The sequence below is a fragment of the Mandrillus leucophaeus genome, unplaced genomic scaffold, assembly GCF_000951045.1.
Source record: "Mandrillus leucophaeus isolate KB7577 unplaced genomic scaffold, Mleu.le_1.0 Scaffold299, whole genome shotgun sequence".
Taxonomy (NCBI): Eukaryota; Metazoa; Chordata; class Mammalia; order Primates; family Cercopithecidae; genus Mandrillus; species Mandrillus leucophaeus.
This window is the reverse complement of record NW_012103131.1, coordinates 3232775-3250112: the sequence shown is the minus strand read 5'-3', so window position 1 is coordinate 3250112 and position 17338 is coordinate 3232775. Positions and strand designations below refer to the sequence as shown.

The window sequence follows — 17338 nt, the reverse complement described above, 5'->3', positions numbered from 1 at the left end:
TAATTTCAACGGAGAATCACTACCAGATTTAGAACCTCAGATTTAGGCATGATCTGATTTCTGTTCTAACATGGAACAAATCATACTGAATACGTTTCCTCCACTTTAATGGTTTTCAACTGGGAAGATGGTAAATGAAGGTAGGCTTTACCCAGCAAGATTTTAAAACACATGTATTTCTGGCCTTTTCTTTTGCTAGATACTAGAGTCGGTGGCTCAAGGAGAGAGAATCATTCAGGAAACTTTTCTGGCAGACACTTCTCTTCGCTTGTCTATGGACTTCATTACTTCACAGGGATGGAGCAGGCGGGTATGGAGGTGGCAATACGAGTAAAGGCTTCATGGACATTACTACCACTATTTTAACAGTGCCTTTGCATTTTTCTTGTTTGTCTTCTGTGCACACTTTCCTAAACACCTCCTACCACATTTTCTGAAGTACTCTAAAACTAGAAACTTTAAATCAACTGGAATGTACGACCAAACACAATCGTCTGAGGTTGATTTTCACCCCACTTTGTTCACTGAAGTCCCCAATGTTGATTATTTCCTTCCTCAAAACACTCCTTTCCCATATTTTAATCTGCGCTATTCTTGTTCTCCTTCTCTCTCTCTAAATGCCCTTCTATTTTTACCCCTATGGGGAGAGGCTCCAATGCTTGATTTTAATAGATTCCCAGGTGACGAAATCTGACAGTATCTAGGTAGATGATGCTTCAATTTATTTCTCTAATGGCTGCAACTTCAAAATGCTCACTAGACATTTTTACACTTTCCTCAAACTGAACATGTGACAAAAACATACTACCTTCCCTGTCTAAACCAATTCAACATCCTTCTCTCACTAAATGACACCACCATTATTCTAGCCCCTAAACCCTGGAATCCCCTTTGACTCCTCTTCCCCTCCGCCTTGTTAACGCTTTATCTGCCTGTCTCTTTTCTCCTGCTCCCCACTCCCACCCCAGCCTCCAACTAAATGTTGCCATTTAGGGAGATGGTCTAACAGTGGTTTTCAATGAAGACTGCAAACCAGAATCATATACCAGACTTTCTGAAAAGACAAGAGGTGCACATCCTACTGATACTAGAACACTGGGGGCCCAAGCAAGAACATTTTTAAAGAGGCTACAAGTGATTCTGATGCACAACCAGGTTAAGAATCACTGGGTTGGAATATAATGGTTCAAAGCATGTCCTCAGCCAGAGAGAGGCACAAAGACTGGCACCGCCACTCACTACTAAGGTGACCCTGGGCAACTCACTTGAGCTCCTTGATCCTCAGTCTCTCTTTCCATCAAATAGGAATAACAGCATGTGAGGTAGCTAAGAAGATCAAATAAGGTAAAGCATTTAAAGCATTCAGCAAAGTGCTGGGATCAAATAAGCACTCAATAAAAGCTATCTATTCTTACCATTGTTGATTCTTAACAGTTCCTCTCTAGTGGAAGTACATTATACTATTTGCAAAATGGTACAATGCCTCCGGTTTTCTTGTCTCTAAGTCCTCCTTGTCTATCCTATATGCTATCTCTAAATTAATATTCTAACACAACAAATTTCCCCTCCTAGATGCCTTCACTGATTCCAGATTACCAACTGAACCAAGTCCATACTCCTTAGCTCAACATTTAAGATCTCCATCATTTGATCATGACTTTTCCAACCTTATTTGCAGCTATTGTGCTACCTAAATCCTGTGTTCCCTAGCTGGATTTATTATCAATCCTTTCATGTATTTACACTAGACTTTTCAAATCCAGCTCTTATTTTTTGAGATACTACCTATTATCAGGACTCAGTGAAGATGCCCCTTCTTCCACCAAGTCTTTCTTCCAGTGTTAGTGCTCAGCCCCTCCTCTGATGATCTAGACTTCTGTGTGTGTGTGTGTATTACACTTCTCGTTCTTATCTGTCTCCTACTGTTTTCTCTGCATATTATTTCCCATTGGATTATCTCTTTCTAACAACCAAACTTATTCTTTGTTTTCCTTCAACCATTATTTATTGTTTAAATTCTAAATTTTTTATTTTTTTGAGACGGGGTCTTGCTCTGTCACTCATACTGGAGTGCAGTGGCACGATCATAACTCATTGCAGCCTCAAATTCCTGGGCTCCAGTGATCCTCCTGCTTCAAGCCCCCAAGTAGCTGGGACTACAGACATGCACCACCATGCCCAGCTAAGTGTGTGGGGTTTTTTTCTAGTTAGGGTCTCGCTACATTGCCCAGGTTGGTCTTGAACTCTCAGCTTCAAGTGATCCTCCTGCCTCAGTCTCCTGAGTAGCCTGGGATTACATGCATGAGCCAAGATGCCTGGCTTCCCCCAACACTTATAATGGGGATACATGTCTTCTAAACAGAATATGCTGAATAAGAATTTGCTATATAAGCTATCTACCATACACAATTTTTACAAGATCCTTCCCTAAAACTTTGCGTGTACTGAGTAGATATTTACATAATGAAGAAACGCCTCCATTGTATAGACACTTTCAGTTAATTATTAATGAGTGCTTGGCATTAAAATTAGACTTCTATGGCTACAAATGCAGGTTTTCATACATTTATGAACTTCCTCCAAATTACCTGTAAAATTATACTTCTAGAACATCTAGAATTCTGTTATCACCAACTTAAATGTACACTCAAATTCAGTTTATTCACAGCTATCTTCCCTGCCAAAAATGTACCTTAGTACTTTAAGGCCATAAAGACTTTGGTGAGGAACTCTCTGTACCAATTTGCATTTGAGAGGTTACAAAAATCACACTGTATCTTACCTGTACAATTCCGTTTACATGAAAACACATCACAAGCTCTGGTACATTGCATATCAAGTTGTCCAACCAATAGTCAATTCCAGTTAGCACATTAATTGGTTTGTTGTTATCCCTAAAAATATACAGTTCTAGCGTTATTTGGTTCAATTAAGATGTTCCTTAATGAATCATCTGAAAGTTATTTTACCATTTAAGTATTTTAAGCTGTCCTCTCTTGATAGAAAATGCCATCTATGCTTTCTTTTCTGATAAGATATGCACATGCAGCTCAGTGGTTGTGCTATATTTAACAACTTTCCAAAAGCTTGCTTGTATTTCTAACTGACACTGGTAAGTTTTCAGTAAGAATAGAAGACAATATGATAGGAAAGGACTGTCAGCCTACTGCCTGCTCCTCACACAACTTGAGAAAGACTGAATACCATACAAGACCATGCTTAAGTTAGAATTCACACTGGCTAATGTCAACAAATACATGTGGAGCATTAAGCAAAATGCTCACAAGTAGTTAGTAGGAAGCTCTCTAACTAATTAAATAAACTGTCTTGAATATTCTCACAAGTCGTAGATTCAGACCTAAGACTAGTTCAGTCCAACAAACCTCTGGCTCTATTCAATGAGGTCTAGAATGAAGACTCAGCTATAGGCCTGCCTTTCAGCATTTGTTGATAGTAGCTCCTTCCTTAATGTGGCCATTTCAACTGGCAAGGGAAGGAGGGAGGTGAAAAAACCTAGAGAAAGAGGAAGATGCCCAAACAGATGGAACACTGATTCTTTCTTTTTTGAAACAAGAGTCTTGCTCTTTCGCCTAGGCTGGAGTGCAGTAGCATGATCTTGGCTCACTGCAACCTCAGCCTGATGGAACAGATTTTAAAGGAAGAATTTAAATACCATAAGCTTGAGAAGGGGTACGATGTTGGCTTACCTGAGACGTAAGCTGACTGCTGGGTATCTGCCTCCTCCAAATATGGGCATGTTGGAGCCAACCAACATATGGATATCTTCAAACGTCCAAAGAATATTCCGAACGAAATCATTTTTAAGACCCTGTGATTTAAAACAGGAAAGATTATAATAAACAGTCAATCTGTAATTTCCCCCTATGATCCATAAAAAGACTAGAAAAAGGAAGAGACAAAGAAGACAAAGTCAGGCCCCAGAGCTAAGATCACAAAGATGCTTAGAAAGCAATTTCAGGATCAAGTGGAGTTTTTCCCTATCAATTTCGACTTAGACTAGTTTTGAAATGACGAAGTAGACTGGGGATTGGCTGCCACCGTGGACACCATGGAAAGCATACCTGACTGTGCTCCCCGTCATTGAATAAAGTAGTCAGGTTTTGTTCTTTGGGTGCTGAGGCCACATGCCCCACTATGTATGAGGGTTCAAGAGGCTCACTTCCCTGTGAAAAGTGCAAGGATAAGGAGTGATTCTGCTGTCAACATTTCTTAAAATTGACCCACTGTTGAAGAGTATCACCTAAATATTCAAAGTACACACTTCAAATCTACTATTGTGAATTAGGCCAATACAGATAATAACACTCCTCACTCGGTGGCCTGCTCTGGCTGGTGATCACAGCTACCACAAGAAGCGAATCACATTTAGATCTTACTCAAGTGAGACAGATTAAAGATTATTCTAAACGTCCAAAGTTTTTCATTTTTCTCCTTTTTTGAGCATCTGATTACCACTGCTCTTTCAGCTTATTCTATCTGTATTGAATTTAAAAGTTCTAAGGAACTGGCCAGGCATGATGGCATGTGCTTATAGTCCAAGCTACTTGGGAGGTCAACATGGGAGGATTGCTTGAGCCCAGGAGTTTGAATCCAGCCTGGGCAACATGGTGAGAGTCTGTCTCTTAAAAAAAAGAAATTCCTAAGAAATCTTACTCAGCCACAGTTTGAGATACTCATTATCTTAACAGTCTCCAGCTTAGCATTTCCTGATGTGTGTTTCACAGAACACTAGCTCCTGAAACTGAATGAAAATTTTCCAGAGTCAGGTTTGAAAGATGACATTTACCAAGTATTCACTTTCGTGGAGTAACAATATTTATTGCTATTAAAACAATAAATATATAATAAGCAATCCTGCAATAGAAAAATCTACTTTGCCTTTGTAAAAACCAAAGTTTCCCAAATTTATTTAATCTCAGAACACTTTTTGTTCTTAAGATATTCTCTGGAATACAGTTTTTTTTTTGAGAGAGAGAGTTGCCCAGGCCGGAGTGCAGTGACGTGATCTCAGCTCACTGCAACCTCTGCCTCCCGGGTTCAAGCAATTCTCCTACCTCAGCCTCCAGAGTAGCTGGGATTACAGGCACATGCCACCATGCCCAGCTAATTTTTTTTTTTTTAGTAGAGATGGGGTTTTGCCGTGTTGGCCAGGCTGGTCTCAAACTCCTGGCCTCAAGTGATCCGCCCACCTTGGCCTCCCAAAGTGTTGGGATTACAGGCGTGGGCCACTGCGCCCGGTCTGGAATACATTTTAGAATACACTTAGGAAGTGGGCCCTTTGACACTGGGTAAACTCAGCCTACCACTCAACTTTCCAACCAGTAGGAAAGTAGTACAGCCATTAAGAAATACTACTTTAAGCTTATAATGTCAGTGCCTTGACAGAGCCCAAGACAGGCATGTGTGTGCTGCTTATTCCACAAACGTCTGTCTTTACTTGTTATCTGTGTGTGCCAATAGGCTTGGCACCTGCCTGGGAAGCGTGTGTGACTACAAGCACAGGTGGCTCTCTAGCACTTCTACTGTGCCTTGTCTTCTCCCTCAGGAGTCCTAAGATAACTTTAAACTCTTTTTTATTTTATTATTTGTTTACACAGACAAGTTAACAATTCATGAACTGATTCGTAAAACATAGTTTGCCAGGCAGTTGCTTTAGTCAGAGTATGGGCCCTAGGTTACAACGTTCTCAATAAATGTCTGCCTCTAAGGCCATCCCACAGTCACCTATTTAACCTCTGTAACTGCTCAACAAAGATCTCAAACCAGCAGTTTTAGTTTTTGGAACAAGAATTTGTGCAGCGATACCTTGCAAATATAAACAAACCTCTAAAGCTGAAATTTAGGCAGTATAATATAAGAAAAGTACTCTGTAAGAGACTCTTATGGCAGGCTAGCTCTGCCTAGGGATACACCACTGCTACGATGATCTGACTACTAGTAGGGCCTTGCTAACTGTGTGTGGAGTACACAGACAGAGTGGGGTACTGCTGGAGGAACAGGCCTCTGCAGGCAGAAAGATCGTTTATGCCCTAGCCTGAGAGTTTTGCCAGCTGTATGATCATGTGAAACATCTTTTGATGAGCTTTAGTTTACTTATTTGTACAATATGCAGCTCCGAGAATGAAAAAAAAAAAAACTTGTACAAACATACGTATCAAAGTACATGGCATAAGAGCTATTCAATAAATGCCAGTTTGCTTCCTCCACACATAAGTCTACAGATTCCCAAGTCTCCAAAAGTTTTCACAGTAATTCCTAAACAAGGTAAAGACAGAATAACACTGGGAGATGGGTGAGACGGGTAATAAGGAGGGTAGTATTTGTATTATGTAGTCTTTTCTCCCTTCTGAATCATAGAACATCCCTACTTCTTGGTTGTTACCACTATGTGACTTGCATATTAATTACTTCCTTCCTTTTCCTTACATTTTTCTCACTTCTGAAAAAAATTTGAATTCATTATGGAGTTTTATGGGATGCTTTCTCTATTTTAAACCTACTGAAACTAAAATCAAGTTAAATGTATTTGCTCCCTGTAATTTGTGAAGATTGAAACGATCTGGTTGAATAGTGCTCAATATGTGGGAACACACAGCAAGAGGGAAGACGTAATTTATCAAGTTACAGATCTTATTATCCATTTATCTATCTATTTTCCTGAAAATAGACATGCCACAATTTACATCTATAGCCTTATTTTATTCTTTGATAGATACAATAAGCACAAAAATAAACAAGCAATAAGAAGAAACAAGGATGTAAGAGATAAAAAGGACAACCCAGTCCATTCTCTTTTCTAAAAGTTTTATAACATGAATATGGACTAAGTTTCAGGAATTTTATTGGGAAAATCTTAAAGGGATATTTTAGGCCTAACAATCTGACTAAAAGTTATGAAAAAGGTTGGAACTTAAATTACAAACAGGCCTCTGAATCGCTGTATTTTATAGGTATTTCCTACAAATCTAAAGTTAAAAATATACTATATCTCTATATAACACTCACCACTTTAGGGAGATAATCAGTATTAATAAACATATCAGTAAACTATTATAAAATATTTTGATTTAATAAAAAAGTCTGATCTACCCACTTGTAACAGCTCTTGTAAATTCTATTGTGAAAAACTAAAAAGTATTTCTCCCACTCCATAAACTGATAGAAGTCTTTTTTCCCTCATTACATAAGCTGACAGAATATTTCTTATTCCTGTTCTTTTTTTTTTTAACAAGATGTTAAAAAAGGCTTTGTCTTTCTAAGGGAGTTTCTAGAATTAGCATTTAAGTACTAACCTGACTGGAAGCACTAGGATCTTCAGAAACTGAAGAAGGCATTTCGAAGGGAGCGGGCCATGAAGCCCCTTCCGAATCATTTGTCTGATCTGAACTGGACGATTCCTGCTGTTCTGCAGTAGATGAGACAGGCTGAGCGGCTCCATCACCATTGATACTGGCCAAACCAGAAATAAAAAAGGATCACTGTTACTAAAGTTAACTTTATGCAACAGTCTATCCGTTTATAAAAACTACAATCTGTAATTAAGCATACATCTCGTAAAAAAGAAATATGAAATCAATGTTAACAGTATCATAGGGGCCAAACTTAAATTATTATTTGTATAAGCTTCAAACTAAATTTTAGATCAGAATTCCCTTTTTCTCTTTAGAGAAATAAGTAGCCGAGTACCTGTAATATAAGAACTTGGAAAGAATTGCCTTTTGATACCAGTGCTCCTTGCTCTTTTTCTTCCTCTGCCACTTCTGGTCAATTAGTCTTTGATAAAACTCTTTCAACCATGTCCAGTCACCAGTCTGGATAATATGAGATACATATTATTAATACAACACACATAGTTGAAACAATGTTCCTTAGTACTATCTTACAGAAAAGTCTCCTTTTATTTTTTGAATATGGTTTCATAAACACAAATTCATTAAAATCTTATCTTTCTGGGTCAACGCATACCACGTTTCTTTTGTTTTTTGTTTCCTAAAGGAAACCCATCTTCCCCCTCTCCTAACAGTCTGGGAGAGGTGAGTCTTCTCTATAACATGTTCTTTAGCAGCTGGAGAAGGTCTCACTTTGCACACTATATTGAAATGATCTGTGTGTTTATAACCCCAAACAATGAACTGCTAAGGAGCAAGGCCTGTGATATGTTCACTGTCACATCCCAGTGCCTAGGCTCATACTCACATGATGAACTAAACTGTGGTCTTTCCAAAGGAAAAAAACACTTATTTTAAATGTCCTTTAAATCACCATAGCTTAATTTTCTTTATCAAAGCACTGTAAGAATATTCTTTAAAGATTGACTATGAACTATTTCTTGCCAGCCCAAGAAAAGTACAGATATGGAGGGTAATCCTTGAGAAACTGCAACAATGTTATGTTTTTCAAAAGTATCCATTCTCAACATGTGGGAAAAACAGTCCTTACCAATATACAACTTGAGAATCTAAGCTAAAGAGCATCAATTCATTCTAATAACTACAGCCATGTGTCATTTAACAGTGGGGATATATTCTGAGCAACACGTCATTAGGTGATTTTGTCCTGGTGTGAACATCACAGAGTGTTACTTACAGAAACCCGGATGGTACAGCCTACTCCGTACCTAGGTCATATGGTACAGCCTATTGTTCCCAGGCTACAAATCTGTACATGTGACTGTACTGCATATCACAGGCAATGGTAACACAGTGGTAAGTATTTATGTATCTAAACATTGCAAATACAGTAAAAATACAGTATATTATAATCTTATGGGACCACCGGTATATGCAGTCCATCGCTGACTGAAACGTTATTATGGGCACATGACTGTATTTATTCAGAGGAACAGCTTCTAATATTTTTCACATTTTCCAGTAGCCATGTTTCATGAGAATCTGTTTAAGGGAGACATTAAAGGATTTTTAAAAATATTAAACTAGTCCCTTAAATTTCACAGATTTTTCACAACTTTCTTCATTGGCTTCATCTGTTTTCTTGTAAGAAAGAACCTGGCTATTGGAATCAATAAAATAATTTTCTTCACCATTCTCATTCTCTTCTTTTTTCTTCATTCAAGCTTTTCTATCTTCAGCGAAACTTTCAGTTTGTCGATTGTTGAAGTACTCAACTACATTTCCACTTTGGCCATTCTCTGAAACAAAATCATATTTCTAGTGCTCTAAAGCTGTTAATGTTTTGCTGGATTTTTTCACAAAAGCATTACCTGAGATGATCTCATAAAGAGTTCTTGAATATCTAGCTCATCTAGTAAGAGAGTCCTTCCTATGCGGTGTACTGCCATGCTCACATGCGACTTGCTGTAGGGAATTTTCAGGAGTTTTTTTATGTTCTTAAAAAATTAAGAGAAAAAAATAGTTGAGAAAGACTGTTTTAGTGTGATTTGCAATCTTTTAAATTTTAGCTTCATTCATTTTAAAGCATAATAAATCTTATTTCCTTAAGGTTATACAAACAGAACTTTAAACCAAGAGCTACACGCAAACACACAGAGGATGGAGTGTTCGAACCAGAATCACATAGACTTTATGAGTCACACTATGTCAGTGACAGTCGAACATTTATTTTTAAATTTTTTTTTTTTGAGATGGAGTCTCGCTCTGTCGCACAGGCTGGAGTGCAGTGGCGCAATCTGGGCTCACGGCAAGCTCCGCCTCCCGGGTTTACGCCATTCTCCTGCCTCAGCCTCCGGAGTAGCTGGGACTACAGGCGCCTGCCACCTCGCCCGGCTAGTTTTTTTGCATTTTTTAGTAGAGACGGGGTTTCACCGTGTTAGCCAGGATGGTCTCGATCTCCTGACCTCGTGATCCGCCTGTCTCGGCTTCCCAAAGTGCTGGGATTACAGGCTTGAGCCACTGTGCCCGGCCCAAACATTTATTTTTACATGATAGGATTTCTTAAAGTTAAGGGTGGATACGTCACACTGTTATGCTGACCCAGGCTTCTAGCATATCAGATCAAAGCCAATAACGATCAATAGATTTTACTAGAAATATCATTTGTAACTAAATTGGTAACATATACAGAATAATCCCAAACACTATAATCAGTTTCAATTACTATCATCAAAATATAACCATCAGTATCATTACCACTGCCAGTGTTTGGGGATTATTCCTTCCTCTTTAAATAAAAATGTGGTAAACAATGATACTTTAATAACAAAAAAGATATTCAATAATCAGATAAATTTTGTCTTATTTCATCACTAATTTCTCAAGACTTGCAAATTTATATCATGCAAAACACAGCATGGTATAAAACACCTATCACAAAACACCCCCAAAATTACACTTACTTCAGAGTCAGAGACAACATCCACATCATTTCCCACTGAATCAATAAAGTCGTATGCCATGCCAAAGCTACCAAAGGGAAAAAAGACACCGGTTATAAGGTCATGCTCATAATCATGCAAGTAGAGTTTAATAACAATACTTCATTGCTTCTAGGATACACATTTTCCACATTTTAACAACTTTGAAACCAGGATGCGTATCACCATCACAGCTGGCAAGCTTTTTCTTCTTAGTGGCACTAAAATCATGCTGTGTCTGAGAGTCAATGGCATCTTAGATTTGACAAGACATGGTAATAATCATTAGAAGCATCCAGTAGGAAATATTTCAAATAAAAACAATTATTTTATTTTTGTAATCACAAAACCCAAAGTCTGCAAGGGAAAATAGTTCAAAACTTTATTCTTTTTAGGTGGAGAGATAAGAAAAACAGAAACATGTACTAGGATTTTACTTTCTGAGATTGTGTTTCTAGTGATATACAATACCTCTTTTAAAAAAATACATGAAAAAAATGCAGCTGACACCAATTCAGCCACAAAAGGAAATGGAAAAAAACTGTTAATTGAGCAGCCAACTGATGCCACGTACCACCTGAGGCACATCTATAGTCTACAAGCCTGAAAGGTACCCAACATGGCCATGTTCCAATTACTAAACGGCAGAGTCAGGACACTTACCAAGGACTGCCTAACGGCAAAGCATGCTTTATGATTTACTGTATGCTTGAGTCAAATTATTTCGCCCTTCTCAGCTTCCGTTTTCTCAGGTGCAAAATAATTAACAGTGCCTATCTCAAAGAGTTGTTGTGAGAATTAAATAAGCATATAAAATACTTGGCACAGCATTTGTATAGAGTTAATATAATTATTCAAATTTCCTCGCAACATTTAATTATGTTGACAAATCATAATTAAGCCATTCTTTTAAAAAATGGTATCTAGGATATTCCCAACTTTTGGCTCCTATAAATGATGCTACACACAAACAGAATTTTTGCAAATATAACTTTTATTTTCTGAGGCTTTAGGATAATTTCCAAACTACCAGCTCATAAAGTATTAGTGTATTTGTGCCCCTTGCTACAAGTTACATGGAAATATTTTAGATTGAGTGGCTGAGAAGGGGGAAGAAGAAAAGAGAACCCCACACATTAAATGGCCTACAAAATGGACATTAGTACATTTTTCTCTAGAGGACCTCAGGCTACTCTCTGAACTTTAAATACCATCAGCAGAATTTCTGGTGCCAAAGTTAAGGTGTAGGTCACCCAACATGCTGGGTTTTTAAATCTGGCTTTTCCAGATCAACCTGCCACCATTTAATGAAAAACTCCACAGGAAAGATGAAGTAATGTTCAAGGTTTTCCTCCTCATGCACCAAGCTGATCCTTTATATTCATATATTCAAAAGGTATGCAAATTGGCTAAAATAAAAGGGCTGATTGAACTTTGGCGGTCAAAACTCATCTGTGCTAATAACGTGATGCAGACTTGAAAGAAGCATATGCAATTGATACTGTATGTACATCTTCATATTGTAACATCATCTATTATCAGAATAAAAAGCCTTTGAAAATCAAATGTGATCTTTCTCTAAAGAGAAATCTCGACAAGTTAATGGGCATTACAAACTGAATTTAAAAGCAAATAAGAGTTTTAAGTGAGGGTGGAGGGGCAGGTAAAAATGCCACTGATTAATATTTACCTTGAAAATGGCTTGCTTTTCTTGCTGTTGCCAAGAATGGTAGTTCCTGCCGGCCCTAGTTTGGCACTCTCTCGTAACCAGTTGGCAGGTGGGAGTTTCAAGTCTGTTTTCTCTTCAAGGCGTGCAAATGCTGTTCGAGGAGGGGCAGAAGAGTATTTCACCACAGCTCGGCTCTTCACTTCATTGCCTCCAAGAAATAAAGCTGATCCCTAATTAACACATTGGGTGAAACTTTAATGAAAATTACTAGGAACGAAAAATCTCACCTTCATAAAAAAGAAAACAAGAACCTGTCACACCAGGCTTCACAAGGAACGGATGCCACATGTTACTAACAGCACTTAATAAATTTGAGCACAAACGCTAACATTTATTTAGTTCTTTTACACCAACTTCAAAGAAAAAAGATGAGTCAAGGAGTATGATGGTCATGGTTATCAGCTAGAAAATGGACCACCTACTCTACCTTTTAAAATTTATTCATATAATGTGGAGAAGCAGAAACCAAGGAGACTCAATGGTAACATGTTAACTAAATGCAAACTTCAATAAAGTCTATTTTCAGTATCAAAGATGTATTTTAATTCTTTTTTTTTTTTTTAATTTTTGAGAAGTAGTCTCGCTTTGTTGCCCAGGCTGGAGTGCAGTGGAGCAATCATGGCTCACGGCAACCTGGGCTTAAGCCATTCTCCTGCCTCAGCGTCCCTAGTAGCTGGAATTACAAACTTGCACTACCACGCCCGGCTAATTTTTGTATTTTTAGTAGAGACGGGGTTTTGCCATGTTGGCCAGGCTGGTCTCGAACTCCCCGACCTCAGGTGATCCACCCACCTCGGCCTTCCAAAGTGCTGAGATTACAGGCGTGAGCCACCGCGCCGAGCCAAAGATGTATTTTAATTTTAATAACACATTATTCATAAAGTAGTGTGGTAGAATATTTGGGCCTTTTTTTGTTTTAATGCAAATATTTAGTAATTGATGCATCGGTTCATGCATGTATGCATGGTTCAAATAGTCTTGAGTCTCTAACTTCATAGCAAGGCATGGGGGGTTCGTTCCTCACAACCTGCACCTGCACACTCCCAAAGCAAGTTCAGTGTCTGGGTTCAATATTCTAACCTTTCACGCAGTCCCTTTTCTGCCTGGCAAACATTTTACACCTTTTGTGAATTAGTTCGGTCTCATTCTCGGCGAGTCACTGCCTGGCACCGTTTCTTCCCTCCTGCTTTGCACGACTGTGCCACGTTTTGGAACGACATACTTACAAGAACCCTCCTTGAGAGCAGAGATCGTATCTAACTCACCTGTCGGCTACCAGGACTGCTTTTAATACGAATACCTGCCGAAAGGAACACGGACTTCCACTCCCTGTTTTGGGGGTGTCAGGGAAACATGGAGAAGCCTCCAGAATCTGCCGGGAACCGTGGCATCCCTCCCCGGTGGAGCGGATCCTCTGCTCCCGCATCCCTGGCAGGTGCCACTCCGCGGAGGACTCACCTGTGCAGAAGGTTCCTCGGATTCTCCCTGGGACAGGAGGCTGAGCCCTCCTCGAGCGGCGGCCCCCGCCGGCGGACCCTCTCCTCCGGCCTCCTTGGGATCCCCCATCACTTCGATCCAGGTCAGGCGAGACGAAGGGGGAGCGGAGCAGCGGCAACAGCCACCCGGGCCCGAAACAGGGCAAGCGCCAGACACGCTCCGCGGACCGCACTTCCGGTCTCTGCCAGGAAGAAGTAGCTGTGACTCCACATTAAATCTCGCGATCTTTGTCCCATAGGCCCGGCCCCGCCTCCCGCTGCGGGTCCCACCTTCGCGGCCAGGGCGGGAATTGTAGTGCGCCTGCGCTTGTCCGAACCCTTTCGGGTGACTGCTTCTCGCGGTATCTGACTCCTAGGTTCCGCCCCCTGCACGCCGCTCGCGGTATCTGACGCTCAGGCTCCGCCCCCTGCACGTCTTTGTTGGCAAACAGTTTTGGGGGTGGTGCGCGCTTGCAGGTAGTCTGCGCGTGGGAGGGGACGTGCAGCCGTCTGCGCTATCGTTGGCTCCGGTTACGTGAATTAGTGAGGGTTTCGCACTTCTTCCCCAGGCTTCAGTGTCACCTCTTTTCACACGGGCACCCCGAGGGCCCGGACTGGAAAAGCGAGCCTGCCATCTCAAGACTGGGCGCCCCTGCCCGCTTCTTAGTGCCCGTGTGGCCCCATCCTGGGTGTGGGAGCGGCGGGGCTTCCGGGGAGGACGCCGGGACGCGCGGACGAGGCCCTCCTGGTTTAGGGAATGGGTGGCTTTCGGAGGCTCCTGGGGGCCCGGCATGCCCGCTGCTTGCGGGGCGTCCCAGGCAGTGCAGGAACCCTGAGACGCTGCACCTGGGGCCTCATAACGCGTATGTTTTCATTCGGGCGCTCTGGGTGGGCCTGAGACTTGGCGTTTCTCACAGGTTCCCAGGAGGTTCCTTGCAGTAGCCAGGAGGTGGAGAAATAGCCCGGGCCGTTTGCAAGCTTTGAAGGTCCAGGCTCTCTTACTTTCCCACTCTTCAATGTCATCTCAAACTGTCAAACGCAGCCACATCCATCATACAATACATGTTTTGTAGTAAAAGTGTTTTGTTGTGCCGTAAGATACAGAAAGTGTTTTTAAAAATTAACTTGGTTCCTGCAGTTTGGCTATCCCAATTTGTAATTCACATTTGGCTCTGATAACTCACTGTCCTGTCCGTTTTCAGGAATGCTCCTGATGAGCAAGCATTCAACTGACAAATTGCTTTCAAATGTAACAAAACAATTTTATGAATTAAATTTAACAGGCCAGGCGCGGTGACTCACGGCTGTAATTCCTGCACTTTGGGAGGCCGAGGTGGGCAGATCGCCCGAGGTCAGATCGAGACCGCCTGACCAACAGGGTGAAAACTCATCTCTACTAAAAATACAAAAATTAGCCAGGTGTGGTGGTGGGCGCCTGTAATCCCAGCTACTAGGGAGGCTGAGGCAGGGAGGCTTGAACCCGGGAGGCGGAGCTTGCAGTGAGCTGAGATTGCACCACTGCACTCCAGCCTGGGCGACACAGCAAGACTCCGTCTCAAAAAAAAAAAAAAAAAAAAAAAGCCAATGTGCAATATGATCTTAATTTTAAAAAGTCTCCATTTCTGTGTCTGTGTCCACAAAAACAGATCTGAGTTGTGAAATGAAGTGATTTAAATTTATTCTTTAATATTTTCTTTTCCTATTTTTATTTCTGATTATTATAATATGTAACTTTGTTAAGCTTTTACACACATACATAATTCAGCTTGTGGTAATCTTTAAATTCTGTTGTTTTATTGTGTAATTCTATCTTTGTAAGAAAGAAATAGCAGTGATTCTTTTCTCAGGATTCAAATATTTTGCATGCTTCTTGAGAAGTGAGTGCCTAGACACGTGTTGATGATGCTTAGTGGGAAAACGTGCTGAAATAGCCCGTGAAAAGACAAAGTATGAAACAGAACCAGGAACTCAGCACAGAAAAAGAGGTTGGCAGCACACAGAGGATAATGGGAGCTCTAAGGGTGACCAGGGACCCTTGGGACTGACTGGAGGAAAACCTGAGTCAGGGCTGGGTCTCCAGCAGCCACACACAGGACCAGGATTACAGTACTGTAATTTAGTTCGTAAAGGAGCAAGATTGCTGGGGGCTGGAGCAATTGGGCACATCTGGGTTACATAAAATTTATATATGCCTTTTGCTCTAAGAGCTTATTAATTTTTTCTTTTTCCCTAGTCAAACACTTTTACATGCTGCTGGAGCTCATAGTGGTCAGGAAAATTTTTTAAAATAGGTGAGAAACCCACTTTTACATGGTGTAGTGTTTTTTAAAAAGTTATTGTCACTTTTTAATATAGGAGGTTGGAATATTTTATGGGAAAACATGGAGGATAAGTCATTACTCTTAGAATTTCAAGTTTTCAGACACTAATTGATTTTCATTTTTGTATTGTACCAGTGTCTGCCTGTTTCCTCCATCCCTGTCCTCCTGCCCCAGGGCCCCACTTGGGATGTACCCCATCAACCGTGGCCTGCTCTGCCTTGTCTGTGTAGTTATCCTGGCTCTTGTAACTATCCATGGCTCTCACGTGTTTACCTGCCTCTTCAGTGCCTGATGCTCTAGCTACTAAGAGTGTCTGTTGAATGAATGAGCAGTGTGCTTGTTTGCTGCTCCAGCTACTTGTTCCATAGCTCCACGTTTGCTGGTGCTTTCCTCTGCCTAAAATACCTTTTCCTTCCACACCTGGCTTCTCTCCTGACACCTCCACCTCCTTACCCCTCAGGGTTCCTTTCTTTGTTCCAGTCGCTTGTATTGCTTTATCCTGCACTTGTCACATTATAGAAAAATTACCTGTTTGTATCTGCCTCCCTTCCCGACTGTGAGCTCCTCAAAGGCTGGAGTCCCGTCTGATCACTGACACCAGGCACAGCACAAGCCGACAGAACTGTTTCAGCCCTTAGGCAACGGAGGGAAAATGACTGGGGCTGACAGGCTTTTAAAATGCTCATCAAAATGTTTGAGACATAAAAACAATATTGTTGGCTCCAAAATATTTTTTTAATCTGCAAAATCAAAGCTAGAAATGTTTAATGAAGTAGCTCTGAAATACTGCAATGTCAATGTCATTAATTATTAAAGGTCGTATTGACATACAGTTTGTTCCATTCTAAAACAGTTTGTAGATAGACTTTCTCAGTTAGCAAAAATCCTCCCAGCAGGCAATGATTTCTGAGAAAAATCCCAGTCATTTGTACATTCAGGTAGTTATTTGTATAGTTTCCAAAATGTTATAGCAAGACAATTTTAAGTTAGGCAAATGTGGTTGGGGCTCCTGCCAGAAGAACAAGTGGCCAGGATGCTCACGGTTCTTATCTAGCCTCACGGGCAGAGCATGCCAAACTTGAAAACCTCTCAACTCAGGGACCATTTGGGGAATATGCTTTTCAGTTTGCCATGGGCGCTTCCACAACCTAATGTCTTACCCCTCACCAGCCTCATTTGTTTACTTTCTGGATCTTAGAAAGTTTTGAATTTCTGGCTCCTGATCCTAGACTTTTAGAGCTGAAAGAGATTTGAGGTCATCTGAGCCAATCTCTTGCCTCTTTAGATGAGAGCAATGCAGTCCAGAAAGGAGAATAGGATCGACTTGTTGAACATCATACAAAGGTAGTTACAAAGTTAGGACTAGTACCCAGGTCTCCTACCTTAGCTTTCTAAAAAGTCAAATAGTAGACATAGGCCAGTGGATTTGAAGTTGTCTCATAATCACCTGAGGAACTTGTTA

At 40.7% G+C, this 17338-nt stretch overlaps 1 protein-coding gene and 1 long non-coding RNA gene across 3 annotated transcripts in view; one reads left to right on the top strand and one right to left on the bottom strand.

The window, feature by feature from the left end:
- The window catches only part of EDRF1 (erythroid differentiation regulatory factor 1), a 46191-nt gene extending 32252 nt beyond the window's left edge, over positions 1-13939 (bottom strand). The window contains exons 1-9 of one of the 2 annotated variants that reach the window (XM_011986429.1): positions 13539-13939; positions 12042-12250; positions 10334-10400; positions 9242-9367; positions 7708-7832; positions 7314-7470; positions 4083-4184; positions 3708-3829; positions 2783-2894 (exon numbers count right to left, since the gene is read on the bottom strand). In XM_011986429.1, coding sequence (XP_011841819.1) covers positions 2783-2894; positions 3708-3829; positions 4083-4184; positions 7314-7470; positions 7708-7832; positions 9242-9367; positions 10334-10400; positions 12042-12250; positions 13539-13646 — 1128 coding nt within the window. In that variant the 5' untranslated portion in view covers positions 13647-13939. The remainder of the gene's footprint in view (positions 1-2782; positions 2895-3707; positions 3830-4082; positions 4185-7313; positions 7471-7707; positions 7833-9241; positions 9368-10333; positions 10401-12041; positions 12251-13538) is intronic. The other variant, XM_011986430.1, reaches the window with a different exon arrangement.
- Positions 13940-13960: 21 nt separating this feature from the next.
- Positions 13961-17338, top strand: part of LOC105544142 — a 13614-nt gene continuing 10236 nt past the window's right edge. Inside the window, exon 1 of the long non-coding RNA XR_001006722.1 lies at positions 13961-14032. This is a non-coding gene — a long non-coding RNA (uncharacterized LOC105544142). The remainder of the gene's footprint in view (positions 14033-17338) is intronic.